This window comes from Phoenix dactylifera, chromosome 18, assembly GCF_009389715.1.
Source record: "Phoenix dactylifera cultivar Barhee BC4 chromosome 18, palm_55x_up_171113_PBpolish2nd_filt_p, whole genome shotgun sequence".
Classification (NCBI taxonomy): Eukaryota; Viridiplantae; Streptophyta; class Magnoliopsida; order Arecales; family Arecaceae; genus Phoenix; species Phoenix dactylifera.
The window spans coordinates 7856029-7875780 of record NC_052409.1 but is presented as its reverse complement, the minus strand read 5'-3'; the positions used below and the strand labels follow the sequence as shown (position 1 = coordinate 7875780).

At 37.3% G+C, this 19752-nt stretch overlaps 1 protein-coding gene across 1 annotated transcript; it reads left to right on the top strand.

Annotated features, from left to right (window-relative positions):
• The first annotated feature begins 276 nt into the window (after positions 1-276).
• LOC120104430 (radial spoke head 10 homolog B-like) lies at positions 277-18427 on the top strand. The gene is made up of 3 exons (XM_039115588.1): positions 277-2349; positions 17458-17716; positions 17866-18427. Exons 1-3 carry the CDS (start codon positions 1412-1414, stop codon positions 18061-18063), a joined length of 1395 nt encoding a protein of 464 aa, XP_038971516.1. The 5' UTR covers positions 277-1411; the 3' UTR covers positions 18064-18427.
• The last annotated feature ends 1325 nt before the right edge of the window (positions 18428-19752 follow it).

Below are 19752 nucleotides of genomic sequence, written 5' to 3'. Positions count from 1 at the left end.
TAACAATTTCAAATCTATCGGTTATGCTTTACTAGATTGAACCTTGATCATTTATATGAAGAAAAAAAGGGAACAAGTGCAGTACAATTCAAGAGGTGTTAGTTATTGGAAAGAAAATTAGCAGCTAAGATAATAATTTTAACAATGATAAGTTCATTGATGAGAACAAGACATGTCAGAGACGGATAGAGTAAGGGATTAATGGATTCTTCGCTGTGATCTACCTTATGTAATCTAAGACACTTGTCTAGTTTTGGCTTGTCATAGAGAAAAGTTCGTCGTTTGTCCACCTTTAGCTAAGCCCGTAAGGCTTCAGTTATGCTTTCCCTATCCTTTTGGTAGCTTCCCTTTTATTTTCTTTTTGATACCTAATTGTGCTCCCTTTTTTTTCTTCTGATCTCTTTTTGGATGTTTTTATATATATTTTTTCTGTCTGATAAATAGGTTGGGTTTTCTCCCCTTCTTTTTTTTAAAAAGGTGATCTTATTAGTGACAAATAGGAGCATTCACCAATATTTCTCATAAATAAAAATGTATTATACGACAGAAGCCGCCTAAACTTGCTGAACCATTTAATTCATAAATCTATCATGTATATTGAGGCAGACTAACTTGAAGAGAGAGATTTTCAATAGCTTGCACTCTATGAAAGACTATTCTATATATACTTCTACCAATACGCCTCAGGATTTTGAAAACCCAAATATGTTTCCTTTTAGAACTTAAAAGATTGATATCTGTATGCCCTTTTCTACAGGAGGGTGATACTAAGATGATGAGATGTCAAGATATCTTAACCAAAATAAAAGGCTTAAAAAAGAAGATCATCATATCTGAATAATTCAATTAAGAGGTATACCAAAAATGATATAAAAAAACTAGGCAATGTTACATGAGATTAACTATGGCATTATAAAATAATTTAATATTTATAAGTTAAAGTATATCATAAAACATTTAAAGGACATTTGAATTTCTTGACTCATAGTCTAATATAATAATGTTCCCCATATTGTTTGTGTACATGTTAGTTTTTCTTGCGCAAATGGAAACAAAAATCTTTGTTGTCTAATCTTTCTTGTAATCTAAGCTATCCAAATTTACTAAGAAAGGCAAAATGAATCAAATGAAGACAAATGAATGGCTTCAAGGAATATTCTAGGCAAATCAAGGTCCATTTTTCAGAAGCCCCCTACCAAGACACCCCACCATCATTCCCTTCCCTCCTCCTCCTCCTCCTCCTCCCCCCCAACCCTCCCCTCACAAACCAACAATCCATGAGCTCACTGCCCACGCAAAGAGAAGAAAAACAGAACAAATCATCCCAACTATAAAAGCAGCCTCAGTCTTACGTTACATTTCGCTGAATGCTCCCAACGGCCTTCCCAATGCTAATCTCCCACTCAGTTAAATGCATCTGAAAAAATCCGACCCGCCGGTCGCCGGAGAAGGCTTCCGACGCTCCTCCGACCACCCTAGCCGAAACCCTAATCCCCTATTATCGCCGGAGATCCATGGCCCCCACAAGCGCCCCAGCCCCACCGCCACCTCGGCCGCCGCCGCCGCTCGCCGCTCCCACACCCTGACCTCTCTCCGGCCCACCTACTCCGCCGCCCCTCCCCGCCCCGACCTCCGTCTCCTCACCTCCTCCGCCGCAGCTCTCCGGTCCTTTCTCCGCCACCTCCTCCGCCGCCTCCGCCTCCGTCTCCTGCTCCTCCTCTCTTTCCCCTCCCTCTACCTCCTCCTCTCCTCCTCCGCCGCCGGCCGCCCCTTCTTCTTCGCCTTCTTCTCCGCCCTCGCCTTCTCTTCTGCCCTTCTCCTCCTCGCCGCCGTCTACTTCAACCTCCTCTCCCTCCCCTCCCTCCGCCTCCTTCTCTCCCGCTCCAAATCCCTCCTCCCCCTCTACCATCACCTCCCCGGCCGCCGCCTCCCCGTCTTCTGGTTCATCGGCAAGCGTAAATCCGACAACTGCCCGAGTTCTGGGTTCTGGGTCCGGTTCTACAGCAATGGAGATCACTACGAGGGGGAGTGCCGTGGCGGGAAGTGCTCCGGCAGCGGGGTGTACCACTATCACATGAGTGGGAAGTATGAGGGGGATTGGGTTGACGAGAAGTATGACGGGCATGGCGTCGAGACATGGTCTCGGGGAAGCAGGTACATGGGGCAGTACAGGCAGGGGCTCCGGCATGGGTTTGGCGTCTATCGGTTCTACACCGGCGATGTGTATTCCGGGGAATGGTTCAATGGGCAGAGCCATGGGTACGGGGTGCACACATGCGACGATGGGAGCCGTTACGTCGGGGAGTTCAAGCTAGGGGTCAAGCATGGGCTTGGGCATTATCATTTCAGGTAAGGATTTCGTGGAACTTATAACTGCATTGCATTAAATAAATGGGCTTTTGGTTCTTGATGTTTCTTGGGAATGTGTAATAAATTGATGTTTGGAGTACTTCGAATTTATCTTTCTGGCTGAAGATTTGGGCTCGCAGATTCTTTTCTTTTTGGCAAAGATCTTGCTCCAAATGTTTTTTAAAAAATTGTGAATTGAATCGGGATTTTAATTTCTTTGATTTGTATATTTGGATTTGCAGTTACCACATCTGATTAGACATTTCCTTGTTCATTCTTACCACCTGCCCTTGTTGCTGCTCCTTTTCTTTTTCCAGAACTATGTGGTAGGATTCTAATTGTGTGTATTGCATATATGGATGGGTTCAAGTGGGTGGTTTTGGTCGTTTTTGGGGTCATTTCTAGTTTATCCATTACCAAGTGATTGATTATTGATGACCTAGACAGAGACTAGTCATAATTTCATTATCAATTAAAGTGAAAGTTTAAAACATGGTTTCAGTTCTGGTTTGTTTGGGTGTGTGGAATATTGCTTTTTGTAGTTTCGGTGGTTTTGGCAATTTTGGTGTATTCAACAGTTCAACTCCAAGATTCAGAGTTTCGGTAGAAAAAGGCAAAAAGAAAGATAAAAATAGAAGCAAAGTAAAAGAAGTTAAGGAAAGTTATTAAACAGCATTCAGAGCATTTTCTGATATATAGATAATCTATTTGGTAGTTTTGATAGTTTTAGGTTGAAGTGAATATTCTCATAAAAGTAAAATTAATAAATTGTACCTTGAAGATATATGCTATTTAATTGTCGAATTTTAGTTGGCCAAAAAAAGTTCGTAGTTTAGCAATTGTGAAGCTTCTCCATGCCAAGTGTGATAAATTTTCTTCATCATTTCTTTTTTTTTTTTTTGGGGGGGGGGGGGTGGTGTTAGAACTCAACTATATTTGACATTTCTTTCTCATAATTTTGAGGTTTAAGCTATTATTTAATTAATTACATCTTTCTATAGAATGCTAGATATTCTAGATATAAGGAGATATGTTATTACTGCAAATGGTGGTGTCTTGTAGTTAGTTGTCTCCATTAGTCTTTATTAAGTACTCTAATAAGGGCCTTTTTAGAGGCCTTGACCTATCAAGGGTTAAATATATCATCCATTCCATCATCTAACTCAAGAAAAAGAAATGTAGAAGCTATCAAAAATTGACTATGTAGCTTATGTACTTAAAGAGATAAAGAAATAGCTCTATATGATAGTAAACTCTAAAGTAAGACTTCATGTCCATTTGCGTTCTTTTAGAAATTCAAAGGATAAGTTTTTGAATATCAATGCATGCGGTTGATAGGGTGTGGTTCTCTCTTCCTCGCTTCCGTCCGCTATCAATTGATTCATAGTTAATTTTGGACAGTATTGGCTGAAATTGGCTGAACCATTGAAGCAAGACCGAAATTTTAGTCAGTGTTAGACAAAAAGAACCGAAACTATTGAACTTGATTGATACCCAAATTTGGGGTCGGTGTTGGGTCGATCTTGTTTGAAGCCAATCCATTTCAGCCAAAACTTAAAAACTGAAATAAAAGTATTCGTGTAAGTCTTCAGTTCCTTCTCTCCATTTCCTTTTGCTCATGCTCATTTCCCTTGTCTCATACCCATCTCCTTGTTTCCTTCCCCATGCTCTTGGATTACACTTAATATTTACTTACAAAGTCATATATTCTTCATTCACAGTTGTTGTGATAGATCAGTTCACTAAGAAATTTTCTGAAATGGAAACCCAGATTAATGTATTGAATTTTGAGATTTTTCTTATTACTAGGTCCAAAACATGGAAAAAGAGGGTTACTGTAGATGGCTTTGACATAAATGAATCATTGCACATAGTAAGAAAATTAAAGGAAAACCAAAAGTTTCAGGTTTCCTTTATAGTCCTCCTAAATGGAAGCAAAAACTTTGATTGCTATTACCTTTGAAAAAATTCACTATCCTCCCCTAGTGGGAGGCGCGCAACACTGGTTTGCTATTACCTTTGAAAATTGTCTAGGAATAACAGAAGCATGTGTAGTTCAACAAAGTTGGGGGGGCTTACTGATTTCTTGTACTGATCTTAATAAAGAAAGTTCCCCCAAAGAAGATATTTGTTTAGCTGCCAAAAAAGAAAAAAAAAACCCATGGAATGTTGATGCATGTCTTGTTTAGACATAAACATGATCATGGTCTAGGTTTTAGAAGCTTGGGATCGGAGAACTAGTATGCCAAAATGAGCTAACATTTAATGCGTAAAGGGTTTTGATGATTGGTTTTACACATAATAGAACTCTGAAATTTAACTCAAATCTGCAAACATTAGAGATGGAAAATAAATCCATGTTCTCGAACAAATTGATACTCCCAGGTTGATGATATTTACAATCTGAGGCTAACCTCAAATTATAAGTGAGGCAAACAGAGGAAAAAATGAAGCCGCAGAAAAATAACTAGTAAATACTTCAATTCAAGTCATAATCTGATGAAAGCATAATGTTAGGTTCTTCTTTGCAGCTTAAAAGCCTTCTTCCTCAATTGTTTGTAGCCTAAACAAACTCCATTATCCTTTCATAACAAAGTATAATTAAAGAATTTCTGGAAATATCAAAATTATAATTCCATACCCAACAAAATGACCTTAAAAATCAGTTCTACCATGTTTAAAGATCCTTAGTCCTACTTGAAATAAGACCTTAAACACAAAGAATAGTTTAAAATTGGGTATTAAAATTGAAACGAGATACAACTACACAATGTTCTCTCAGAAGTTTATGAAGATTTGTATAACTTAAAAGCAGACTCTTTATGACTAAAGAATATTAAGAAAAATAGTATCATTTATTGAAAAAAGACGGCCTATCTATCTTCATAACTTAAAAAACAAGCTCCCAAAAGTTGACCTAAGATCTATTGTCATAATATGTTTCAGTAGTGCAAATATCATCTGAGAGTTTCTTTGAATGTCACCAGAACACTAGAATCACTTTTGAACTATAAACTCTATTACCAAATTATGTACAGTTAGACTGCTGGATGACTGCTGCACCTAGTCTTTATTTTTTTGAACGGGGAAAACCCACCCTGGTTTTATTAAGAAAATGAAAGAGGAGTACAAAATCCTTTAGAAGGAGGAGAAAATAGGTAGGGAGAAAGAGATGGGTTGAAAGAAAGAACCAAGAAGATGATGAGTTGAGGGAAAGGAACAGCACAAGACACATAAGAGATGGGGTTGGTGATCTTGGCAAGAGCAAACTTTGTCCAGTCTTTCAACATTTTGGTAATTATGCAAAGTAAATTTTCTTTCTTACTGGCCTTGTTGGTGAAATTGATCCACTTGTTGTTTTCAAGCATAAACATTAGCACATGACAAGAGATAGAGCTCAAGCGTAGGGAAACTAGGTTGATTTTTTTTTTGGAGGACCAGGGCCCCAGAGGGTGGTAAAGGGTTTCTCCAACCTTTGAAGTTTTCCAAATGGAGCGGAAAGGAACTATGAAGTCAGTGGTCAGTGGTTTCCCATAGTCTTGGGCAAAGCAAGCAGCATGGAGGAGCCAGCCACTTACATTTTGAGACATGTTTTTGGGTGAGAATTTTGTTGTAGAAAGCTAGTAAGAAAAATTATTGAAGTTTAGAGGGTACCAATGCCATGAATCGATTTGATGTCAGTATATATTATTATGGCTTTGTTTAAGAATTTGTAATTTGATCTGATCGAGAAACCATTAGAGGCAATCCATCTCCAAATGGCACTATCAACAGAGTTAGTGAGATAAGCATGTGGAGACACTGTTGAGGGAAAGAGGCTCCTCAACAAGGGAGTTGTCCGCTTCTCTTTGGAATTTGGGGCAGTCAAGTGGTAACACCACCCACAATGTTAGCACAGGAGCCAACCATGGCATTTGGGGTTCTCACAAAGCTCAGATAGGTTGGAAAGAGGGCATTCATCAACTTACTTCAACCAAAAATGTGTAAGGGTACCCTTCCCAAGCTTGAAGCTGCTAAGATTGCAAAGAAATGTGTTTCTTTTGAGAACACTACACCAAAGGGATGATGCAGAGGAGGAGAGTGAAGCAAGAGGACTACAGCATATTCTTCTTCTCTAATAGCTTTTCCTAATATGGAGTTCTCATGTATCATGCGATGGAGAAAGAAGATGCTTGTGCCATTTGTTTGAGAGTATTATTGAAATTTCTTAATCTTTTGGGGCTAGGCCACCCTCATATTTAGAGAGACAACCAACATTTGTTGCAGCTAACACGGCATGATCCACTGTTCACTGTTGAAGCACCTTTCTAACAGAAGCTTGCCAGATTTGACTGATTTGATCGAAAACCTAGTTAGGAAGGTAAAATGCTGACATAAAGTAATAAGGAAGGACTGAATTTATGAGAGTCGATATATTGCTAAATGAGAGGAACTTGGCTTTCCAATGGTTGAGTTGTTTGTTGATGAAATGTAGCCAATTTGTCTTTCAAAGAGGGTCATCATGGACCAAGGAGACCAAGATAATGCAATGGAAACTCACCGAGTTGGTAGTTGAATATCATGGCCGAGTACCTTCGACCTCGAGGTTTTGTCCTAGGCAGTTGAGAATGCTCTTGCTGATATTTTAGGGCAATGACCAGTTGAAGGAATGGAGGAAGATCTTCAAGATAGAAATGTGGATTCTGCCGGCTTCACAAAAGAGTAAAGTGTTATCAATGAATTACATCACCATCGCTATCTTCCACCTTGTGGCCTAAACCAGAGAATAGATTCAAAGAGGCAGCATAGCTGATAATGCATCCCAGGACATCACCATGGGGATAAAGAGGCTCAGAGAAAGAGACTAATAGTGCATCCTTGACCATAATGTGCAACTTGATCATGTTATCTACATGCTATGTATATGGCATCCTTTTGTTATTTTTTTCACCATATAGGTTTTAGAATTACTAAAGTTTCCAACTTCTAAAAGGTAGAGAAAAAGAAAATTTGAGGTTTCTTTGGAGTTAAAAGAAAGAAGCAAGTCTTCCTATTTTTAAAACCATTTGTTAAAATCTTTTTTCTGAAATGTTCTAGAAATTGGATAGTTGAACTGATATGTATGGATTTGGACATGTTTTTTATCACTTGAAATGTCTTTTCTCTACGTAGATCCCTTTCATAATGGACTCATTTACAAACTTTGCAATTCTTTTATATAAAAATTTTGAAAGAGATCACAAATAATCCTATGATCTGCATTTTGATCCATGATCTAGTATGATTTAACTATCGTACAGTTTATACCTTGACCATAGATATTCACAATGTCTGACCTTGCTTGTTTTTAAGTTATGCAATATTTGTATGACCTAGACACTTGGCACTATATAGCCTAGGTGTTCAATAAATCCATGATGCTTTAAATTTCCCAAAAAAAAGCCACTCAGCATTTGTTAATCTAAACATATATGCATACTTTTAGCTATGTACATACTACATTGGTTCTAATGTTTCCAAGGCATAACTTAGTTATGTCCGATGCTGAAATATGATAATGACTTTTCCTAGTTCCACACTTTTTTATTGCATTCATGTATTTTAAAAAAAAGGTCAAGCGACTAAGATAGCTCCAACCATAGACCAAAAAAATATTTAGTTCACTTTTTTTGGAAACCCATTCCTTTTGGAAAGCAATTCCTTCAGCTATCACTTGATGCATAGGTAACATCTCCTGAAAGTTTGCACTTTTAATAGGCATTTTAGACCTTATAGATCATGATAAGCCAGGTGGGTAGTGGGTTATCGATTTGGATGTCCAACCATGTAGTTTGACTACATGGCATAATTAGGTTGTTTATGTCTTGTGAACTTGAAAGCCATTCACAATATTTTACCTAAGATCCTATCGGTTCGATTTAGGCCGAAATTTGTAGAAAATCAAAAATAAATATCAAAGTTGAAATCTATACCAATCATGAGTGAACATTTGTAATGCTTAGAAACAATAGATCATCTTTTGGAGTTTCCTTACCCATACACTAGAGCCTTGCAGATGTGATGCACATGCTCAAGCAAAAGTCTAGACTGTGAAGGAAGCTGATTGCAGTAAAAAACAGAAAAAAAGGAAAAGGTGGAGGCGGTCCAAGAAAACAGCCTTTTAGATAAAGGAAATGCTGGATGGAGTGGTTACTCATTAGAAATTGAAAAAAGGACAAAAACTTAAGTGAAGTTATGTGTGAGGCTGGTTGGGCCCCAAGTGAAATTCTATATTTTTGCAATAGAGAAGGAATTTACCCAAGGACCAAGGCTCTTTTTAAGTTGTCAACTCAAATTATTATCTCAAATTTCTTTCAATCAAAATCAAATAATAAAGGAGCTCTATAATTAGTCCATTTAAAATTGAATTAAAGACAAGATTCTTAAACTAAAGGAACATTATTAATTGATAGGTAAGATGCGATGCATTTGTACTATATACATTCAACAAATACCTCTGTCTTTTCAGTTGAATACATGAGGTAATTATACATCATGAGATGTATATGGTTCAGGATGGGGCCATTGAGCACCTAGATTGTCAGCCCACGATCTACTAGCTTAGGCGTTGCCCAAATTTGAGCTAGGCCTTCATTTTTGAGCCCCGCCTCAAGCTAGTCAAAAGATATACATTCACTAAACTATAGGGAAATGGTAATGACAAAGTAGTTTTTACTATTTTTAGAGCAAAAAAGCTATAACTTATATAGATGGACAAGTATGCCCTTGAGAAAAATAAAGCACCGAAAAGTTTTCATTAACTTCTAAGTTGTCTTTCATGGTCTTATCCTCTCTCAAGTTAGATGCTCCATCGCCATTTTCTAGGCCATTACCTGCGCGGCAACTAACTGCATCGAGGCCATCTGTGCCTTGGACAAAGACCATAACAAGAAAATTATCCTCGAGGAGGGTGGTGTCCCCCTTTTCCTCCACTTTACTCTTTGCTCTCCTCTATCCATCTATCTATCCATGCCTAGATTGTCGCCATCACCGCTCTCTCCAACCTCCCCACTATCACCAACCATCGCCAACCCCATCACCATCCCCCAACTATATGTGTATAGCTTGGGACTAGGTGGAATGATGATGAGTCCAACTCTAGGTATCCTGTGGTGCCCGAGTAGATGGCTACAAGCCAGCAAAAAGGGGATGTTGAGCTATTTATTTTGCTACAAATGAAAATGAAGGAGATGAAAGTAAAAAATGATGAGTAAGCTAATTAGGGATTAAGACCAAGCTATGCTCCTCTATGAAGGGCTAGAGGGGCATAATGGTAAATAAAATTTTAAGCTTTAACATTAGTAAAAAATGCTATGACATTATCATTTCAAAACTATAAAAAAATTGAATTTGTTCAAAACCAAAACTGAATCACAAGGTTCACTTTAATATGAAAAGATAAGTGAGCTAGTATCCCATAAACCTTTTGTCTTCTATGTCTCTTCTGAGGCAGTTTTATATTACTTACCATATGAAGAGCTTTAATTCATCAAAGTATTTTATGATAAGCTTTCAGTGGATCAAAATAAATTTTGATGTTCATTATACAAATTAAATAAAATGAATTTTTTCATCCTACTCTAAGAAAATGCCATTCATTGTGACACGTAAATTGCAAAATGCAAACCTAGATGCAGACCAAGTGAATCGATAAATTGGGTAATTATTAGACTACTTGATAGACAAGTTGCATTGAGCTGATTGTGGGCTGGCTTAATGCAATTTGTGCATCTCTTTGTCATCTTTCTGTTTTCTATATACTATTCAGGATGCTATAAAAAGGAGATGGATGGCTTCGATCCCCTCTAGATAAAATAGCATGATCATTTTCTTTTATCTTTCCCCATCATAGGTAACCATGCATGTCAAAACAAGGTCAGCGATATGTCTTGCTAGTAATGGAGGGCCATGGGCTTCGTTTGCACTTTATAAGCAAAAATCTCAAGCAAGATTGTCTTTTTTAGTTAAGGCGTTTACGAGGGATTTTTATTGTATAAACTTTGTTTTTTTCTTTCTATTTATATGTGTAATTATTTAATTAGAGTTGTGGAAAGATTCATTTTGGTTTCAGATAAGGGTAGTCCTAGTGCCATGACATCTAACTTGACCAAAAAGGGAAGAAGGGTCTATGATGGCTTTTATTGTGATTTTGGAAGATGCCTTGTTATATGGTACATAGAATTGCACATGGTACATACATAAGGAGCGCTCCAATAAAGGCTATTATATAATAATGGTCGTCATTTAATTGGGGAAAGGCTGAGGACTGCCATATCTAGGTGACAATGAGTATAAAAGTCACTAACAGTAACACAAAGCTTTGCAAGTTAGCGTGTGGTCTGTGTTGATTGGGTAGTGCAATATTTCCTCCTTTATTTCATGCTTAGTAAAATACACGGTATAGCACAATGTCTGTCATGTTATGATATCAATTCACAAATGACAAAGAGTATAATATCTTGAAGACCAGTTGTGAATAATGGATAGGTAAAGGTTCACCTTAACCTGCATCCTTGATGTATAGTTGTGTGGGATAAATATAAGGTAAATATATAGAACATTTGGAAATCAAAAAAAAAAAAAAGCTAAGAAAAGCATAACATGTGATGCTAATGCAAGGAGCCATCCCAGTGTTATGCAAAAACTGTCGATATTGAGCAAGAAAAACAGCTTTGCTACACTGTGTATTTTTATTTTTAGAATTTACAATAAAAACTAGCATTTTTATTTTTCTTTTCTTTCATGTTGCAATATGTGCAAATTGTTTACACGCTACAATATGCTGTTTATTGATAGGCATTTGACTGTTTTTTAGACTTTATATGCTTATTCAAGTGCCCATTTTATTAGTTACATATGCATACTCGAAAGGTTGTTTGTTTAAATATAAGATATACACTAAATATAAATATTATTTGATAATAATTAAATTATTGTAGTGAAATTTGGTTTTGTAATTAGAAAGAAATATGCATTGTAGGCCATGTAACATTGAAATTTTGACTGAATCAGTAATCTGGCATTTACTTATTTATTTATTTTTGCCAATAGGACTTTAATCATCTTGTTGGAATCCCTGTCCTCTAAAAGAATCTGATATTTTTTGACACTTCCATGTGCAGAAGTCGGAAAAAGTTAGATGAGTAGTTTAGTTAAAATTTGATGACCTAAGTCTCATTGGCAAAAATAAAGAAATAAGTATATGCCAGATTATCGATTTGGTCAAAATTGTCTAGTTGCATAGGCTACTTTTCATCTTTATTTGTTGCATAACCAAGTTTCAGTACATATTCAATTATTATCAAATGATCTAGTGTCTATCTCGTCTAAGGAAAACAACATCTTGAATAAGTGTATATGGCTGGAAAAACAACCATCAAATAAGTATGCAGTCCTGCAATATAGTAACTGAGTCACTACATTTTGTAAAGTTTCGTGGCATATTGCATCATTTAAAGAATTGGCACATAGTGACTCGAGGGATGAAAGGAAAGAATAAAAAGTACTGCTAATGTCTAGGGTTGGGCCAGGAGCGTCTCTTAACGCCTTCTTTTTTCTTTCCATCGGAAGTTATTTCACAAAGATTTGCCATGGTGTCTCAATTCCCAAGCGATCGCACCAAAAACTCGAGTTCCTTTTAGATTTCCTTCTTGATCAATGACGACCGCTGTCCGTATCAAGGTCATCATCAATATCGATATCGTCACTATCATCAATATCGATATCATCAATAAGATAACCTTTATGCTTGTCATCCAGGAACTATTTTGTCTAAAAGACAGAAACTAAAAAATGAACCATAGCTATTATTTGTCTATTATTAACTACTAATATATTATATAACAATCATTACAATGGAGTTACAATTACATTTTGGCCATTTATTATTTTGGTATTCCTTATATATGTATAACATAATAGGGAATCTCTCAAAATCATTATGATTGCTTCTAAAACATTAGAGTTATCCATTTTTGGAAGCAAGTTGAATCTTCTTCCATTCTAATTAAATAATTCATACTACTATGTTGAGAGAAAAATAATGCCTTAAAAAAAAGTGCTTTTGTATGCAGCATTGATGAAGCAGGCTAGTCCATGTAAGATCTATACCTGTAGGGGTTCAAAACAAGCTCATGACACTTGACCTCTAGCCAAAAATTCCAACCTTGTACTATGAATCCCATCTATGAGAGGGAAAAATAACCACAAAGTTTTATTTAAAGGGGATCAATGCAATCCATCTCCTTCTTATATCAATTTTTTAAGATAAGACTGAATATCATCTGCATGGTATATGAAAGATACAAGAATATGAGTTGATGGAGGAAAGAAAGGTTTCTATAATACCGTTTATTGTTATAATAGTATGGCGAGAAACGATGGCAAATAATGAAGTCATGATGCTATGTTTAAGAAAATCACTATTAATAGCACTAAGAAATTATTTTAAAATTATTCAATCAAAAAAAATAATTTTTCCAATTGACAAATGCAACTAGTAAATAACAGTTGTTACTCCCATTATGGCCGTGGAAATGGTAAAGTAATGACCATTATTTAAATATCCATTGTCGATATATATCATAACTGACCTTCTACTATAACAACTATTATAATAGTCCATACTTTAAATGATGTAGGAAAAGAAGAAATTAATTGGGAAATAAAACAACATCAGACTGTATGATTTTGATAGAGAAAGGAAGTAATGGAGGGTGGAGCAGTGGAGAAAATAGGAAAAAATCATTAGTATAAGTAGTGGACCCATTCGATCCAAAGAACTGAGTGAGTGCTGCGACTCGAATCCATGGACCAATGATGCTGGATAGAGGCACAACTCAGCCATGCAAGATGTTCCCACAGAAAAAATTGAGCAAAGCAAAATAAAAAAAATACATAGAAGTGTATCAGTAACAAAAAAATAATTGCATCAATGTTAATAATTATGAGAATTGATGATTAATAAGTGCTTTGTAATACTTAACACCTAATAGAAATATTTGTAACATTACTAATGGATTAGTATTAGTGACAATACTGGCATCTTGCCACTTGAAACTTGCATCTAGAACTATCAATTGATTCGAGTGGCTTGAACTTGGTTCCAGCTTAATTCAAATAAGCTTAAATCAAGCTTAATTTTACCATAACTGAGCCAAGCCCGAAACTAGTTAATCAGCTCAAAATAAATTTCAAGCCAAGCCTAATAACAACCTGGCTCAATCAGGCTTGGCTTGATAATGCTTGAATCAATTTCAACTTGATGGATGTTATCAAGCTTAAATTAGACTTGATCAAATGACAACCAAGTAAGCTTGATCTCGATTTTCAAGCTTGTAATTAGTCATAAGTCAAGCTTGGTTCAATTATACTACTATTTGCATCTAATCCAATCATCCACATGAACGCACCCTGCCTGCAAGGGCCCTCATAAAAGTGGGCATGCTTTACTCAGTGAGCTGCATATAGTAATTGCATATAGAGTATCTCGTGGGGTCAAGGAATTGCATCCGCATATGTGATTGTATAAACCAATTTTTGCAACACTATATAGGCTCCCCTTGTCCAAAGTTTCTTTGTGTAGAATTTGAGAGAACTACATGAAGGGATAATGCTATGTTGAGAACAGGTTAGAAAAAACACACAAACCATGATAGTTCATGCCTTGCTGTATAAGATAAAACTGAGTTCTGGGCTAACTTAGGCATGTATAGGGGTGGTGCCACGGGGTGGGGATGGGGTTTGGGGAGAGTGGATGCCCTCATTGACCTAGATAGTCTTTTACCCCTCCCATTTTTGTGCATCTCTTGGTGTAGCATGGAATGCCCTACCAGCTCTACCTCCCTCCCCCACCCTCACAACTTGTGCAACTTGCAGTGTTGTGTGGGCCCTTCACTATTTTCCACTCTCATGTTAAGTGTGAGAGTGCGCTGGTCACCTCACCCTTGAACCCACCTAGGTCCACATCAAATAAAAAAGAACAAGAAAGAAAAAAAAAAAAAGAATGATATGGGGACTTGTGTCATGTTAAGGAACATTCCTTTTCAGCTAACCTCTTTCAATTCCCAATCTCTCTTTCGTTCTTAGTAATCTAGGAGACTAGGACCATAATACACTTCATCTTGTTCTTGCCCTTCCTATCCCTCCCTTTTACCAATACCATGATGTCGCCCCCTCTCTCTTTACCAGCCAACTTTACAATCTTTTAGGGCATTGAGGCTCCAACACTAATGATGGCTGACTAGCGCCTTTTGGATTGTGCATTGTAGGATTTTTGATGAATTTCTCTATGTATGCTCCTTGCTTCCGGATAAAATATCCATTTAATATTTGTTTTCACTTTGTAGATATATGATTTATATCTATGGTTAGGCTGTCCAAAAGAGAAGATTGCTGGGTATTGAGGAAATAGTTGATGCCCTTGATTAAGGTTCGTCGTCTCGGTACCAGACCCTATACTAATGCCATACTAGCATAGTGTCGGTACGGTACAGAATTTTTTTGGCATATCGAGTGTTGGTATGCCACTCATACCGGATACCGGTACCGAACCGGTACGGTACGGTGCGCCTCGTACCGTTCGGTTCAGGCCGATACGGCATATCATGCCCTTGATTATTAAGTATATAAACTAAGGGCTCCTTTTTAACTTTTATTGACATTAATGTTGAAATCCTACATGTGCTATAGGAAGAAAAAAAAGAGTGGTCTTTATTAATCTTGGCATTTATCTATTCTAGTGTCCAATAGCTTAGAGTTATCCCTCATTGAATACATCAACATAAACAAAGAAAATCCAAAGTCGCAATTAAAAATTATTATTTTTGCACAAACAAATAAATAATTAAGTATAGGGTAAATTTAAAACACAATATTCTGTTTCAGTCAACCAAACATTGGACCTATAGTAAGAAAATACATTAGTTCCCCTCCGATGTGGAAATCTTGGCTTACCTTGGGATTAAGTTGACTTTGTTAATAATACTTTTGGTAACATGTTTGAATTTTATCTTAAACTAATAACAATTAGTTGTGATACTTAAATATAAACTTTCAGACATTTCGGATAAATAATTTTTAGTACTTCAAATAGTTGTACTTTCACTCAATTTGAAATATCTAGTGGTTCTCCACTCTGGGTATCGACACAACCCAAGCACTGGTAGTTCCACTAATCAATAGCTAAGAACTTGTTTAATATGATATCGCATTTTATCGTCTAAAAGAATCCCACTTAAAAACTTTGAGAATTGAAAAATGTGTAGATAATAATGTATGGATTTTGAAGAGACAAAAGCCAAATGCAAGGCTTTCAAATGCTTATGTCCTTTCCTTACTAAAAGAAATTTGCTTAGAATTCATTTGAAAAAAGTTTGGTAAAATATATTGATTGTCTGTTTGTACTTGATTTCTTTAATGAACTTGGGTAAGAAATGTAGGCTGTGTACCACATCTCATGCAAAAGTACTGTGGGTTGAGATGTACAAGTGATATCTAGCAGAAGCTGGAAAGAATTTCCCCCTCGTTAACCCATCATGGCATCCCTTCTGTCCTGTCTTCCCCTTACTTCTCTCTCTCTCTCACTCACGTGATTGCTTAATTTACTTCTATTGTTTGCTAAAAGATCATTCGTACCTGCTGCTCTATCTTTTTTGATGCTGAGATCTCATGTGAACTTATTTTTCCTACCTGTTATATGTGATCCTATGATAGATACATCATTTTTCGGTCTTAATGTCATGGTTGTTGCATGAGGTTTTGGATTTAGTGTGCTCTGGAATTTCTGGACAGCTAAAAAATCTCCCTTCTTATCTTTAGAACATGCTAGTCAACCCTAGGAACATGATTTAGCAGTTCCAGCAGTCATGTTCGGATTTACTGCCTGCAGCAATTTTGTGGACAGCATCCAGAGATATTTTAAAACCATAATGTCCTCTTAGAAGAGCCTCCAAATCATCTCTTCAGCTGTCAGCAAAGAAAATGGAAGCCTTACGGATACGAGAATTGGACTCTTGGCAGATCTGTAGAATCTTTAAAATCTCTTTGTAAAATTATTCACATCCTGAAAAAAATGTGTTTTGGAATAATTTTTAGAACATCTTGAAGCATTCTCTGTCTATTATTTAGAATCACCCGATGGAGATTCTTATTCATAAAGTGTTTTAACTGAGATGAGTTCGTCATTTGATCAAACTTTGTTGTTCCTATGGTCCTCCTGGTTTTGTTGTTGTTTTTGTTGCAAATCTGGGTATTACCAGAATAATAATGTGCTTCCATAACTGACAAAAGTAATATGTCAAACAGTAGTTATATATGGATAATTTTGGCCAGACATAATGACATGATAATTCTGACAACTGAACTGATACTTGCTAAAGGAAAGAGACCTCTAGAAAATGAAACACTGACATTTAAATGAATTATATGGCCTCCTTGACTTGCATCCAAACCTTTTGAATAAAAATAATTGGTCTATTCCCCAATTTCATTGTGCTCAAATGCTACCAACAGCCACCTTATAAATGATAATTATTAGTGTATCAAACTGGGGTCCAACCAATTCTAAAATATGAAAATACTGGGCCTGAGCCCAGCCACTTGACACCTATCAATATTTAATGACTTTGTCAATTGGTAGCAATCAAAGTTGTTTCATGATTGCAGTTAGTCTTTACTATTTCCTTTTTAGCATGTCTTATCCCACCTATATGAGATTACTCTGGATCAAAGTGTTACATTGAGGATTAATAATCTTTTCAATCTAATGTCCTAGTCAAGGAGCATTTTGCAATAGGGGGCCGCCATGGAACCTAGAAGTTAGTTGCAAGGAATTTTTATTTTCATGTTAGATAGTTCATGCATATTCAACCGAGAAATCCAGACTTCCCAAGACTGCTTGACTCGGAAGAAACCTAGATGATGAGGCATAATGCTGAATTATAAGGCAAACAACAAAATAAAGTCGCTACGCAATTGCATCTAGTATATGTTTCAATGTACCGAAACTCGCATGCTGTGCTAGAAGCAGTTCTCTGTAAATTCAATTGTTTAATGCTTCATTGCCAACTTCTAATTATCTATTTCACACAGGAATGGGGATACCTATGCTGGAGAATACTTTGGAGACAAGATGCATGGTTTTGGAGTTTATCGTTTTGCAAATGGGCATCAATATGAGGGTGCCTGGCATGAGGGCAGAAGACAGGGATTGGGGATGTACACATTTAGAAATGGGGAGACACAGTCAGGTCACTGGCAAAATGGTGTTCTTGATATTTTTAGCACACAGAACATCCTGCCTGGGTCTTCAATTGCTGTCAATCATTCCAAAGTGCTGAACACAGTTCAGGTAACAAGACATTAGTTTTCCCCTTCGGTAGAACAAGGCTTGCTACTTGTACAAATGACAGTTCTATTACAGTTTACATTAAAAATTAAGAGGCAAGTGAATTTAAACATGAGATGTACAGTCATGCTGATTAGCCTCCATATCATCAGGAAGCGCGGAGGGCAGCAGGAAAGGCATTTGATGTTCCCTGGGTTGATGATAGGGTGAACAAGGCTGTTGCAGCGGCCAATAAAGCAGCTGAGGCAGCCAGGGCTGCAGCAGTTAAAGCTGTTCAGAACCAAGCCTCCAATGATGGTGTTGGCATCCCAACCCTACTTGTGGAAGACACCTTGCTTGGTATTGCGTAAGTTCAAGTCAGTGGAAGCAACATTTGAATTAACTGATACCAAGAAGAATTTTCCGGCTGTGCATTATGGAACTCCTTTTATCTTCAATCCTTTTCTGGAGCATTAGATAACTAATCCTTGCTCAAAGTCACCTCCAGTTGATGACCGACTGTGGTCAGGGTTTTCCTTTTGTTCTTTTTTTAAATTCTTATGTGTAGATATTATGAGTGGCCATCAATGTGGAGAGGGTAGGATTTTCCCATAATTTTACGTTGTTTTTTTTGTAAAAAGAGTCTTATTAAGTACATGTATGTGAATTGAACCTCATTTTATGAATTGTATTGTATGTAAAACAGAAATGTTATCAAAACAAAGAGTTGTCTCAGACTAGCATTTTGCTTGGAGGCAAATACTTTTGCCTTATTCTTTATTATTCTACTTCACAGACGATGTTTATTTATCATGCTCCAAGGTTGTTAGTGGGAGACATACTTAAATTTTGATTCAGAGTATTCCTTGGGTTATGGTGGTGATGCTGATTGAAAGTAGATTTGGATTAATCTTTACCAGCAGTTCATGTGTCTCATTTTTGTGCAGCAGTGTTATGAAAACCCATGGGACCTCTGTCTCATATGCATATTCCATATTTCACAGCAGGGGCAGGGAAATGTCTGCTTGGCCTGTAAGTCAAGCAATTCATGTGTTGGGTCCAAAGGCCATCAGATCATATTGTTGCTACATGGTTCGTTTGCTTTCTGCATAAGTTGCTTAGGTTATGTAGACCAACTTTCTTGGGGCTGGTTTCTTCCTTTTCGCTTTTCATTCTGGCTGGTCAAATGCTTTCTGATAGCATCAACTATGGCTGGATTAATATGTGATGCTCTTCAGAAGACCAATCAATCAAATTGTGACAATATTATTATTATAAAAATATTATAATATACTATTAATAATATAAAAAATAATATATTTGATTATATTGTATTATATTATAGTCTATTATATGATTATATTATAATAATATAATATTATTATACTATAATATAATATAATCTATTATTGGATTAGATTCTAATCCATTATATTATATTATATTGTTATATTATATTACAATATTATTATATAATATTGTAATATATATTATTTCATAATTATAAAGTACTATATTATATTATATTACTGTTACGGGGGAAATAAGCCGCCATGCCCCACGTGACCGGCACGCGCGCCCAGGAAGACTACGGCTGCCCTTTGATCCAGCAATCCGACCCCGAGTCGGACATCCTCGGTTCCGCAGCCCGACCCCGAGTCGGCTGCCCTTTGATCCAGCAATCCGACCCCGAGTCGGACATCCTCGGCTCCGCAGCCCGACCCCGAGTCGGCTGCCCTTTGATCCAGCGCTCCGACCCCGAGTCGGACGTCCTCGGCCCTTGATCCAGCGCTCCGACCCCGAGTCGGAGATCTCTTGATAACGACAGGCTATTCCCCAGAGGCACGCCGCGGCCTCCTGCTCCATTACTCCCTGCAACGGCTGTATCCGATGCTGCTCCACGATCTCCTGCATCAGCCGTACAAAGCGGAGCCCCACTATGCCCTGACGTGGCCGTACCCGGTGCTGCTCCACGACGCCCTGTAACGGCCATGTCAGTGGCCACACCATCGTGCCCCACGATAACGAACCCCCCTGAGAGACCCCCCAGCCAGGTATAT

Coding starts and splice junctions, on each gene's coding strand:
- LOC120104430 (XM_039115588.1), top strand. CDS start 1,412: ATGCATCTGAAAAAATCCGACCCGCCGGTCGCCGGAGAAGGCTTCCGA. Junction 2,350..17,457: donor CTTGGGCATTATCATTTCAG/GTAAGGATTTCG, acceptor TATTTCACACAG/GAATGGGGATACCTATGCTG. Junction 17,717..17,865: donor AAGTGCTGAACACAGTTCAG/GTAACAAGACAT, acceptor CCATATCATCAG/GAAGCGCGGAGGGCAGCAGG.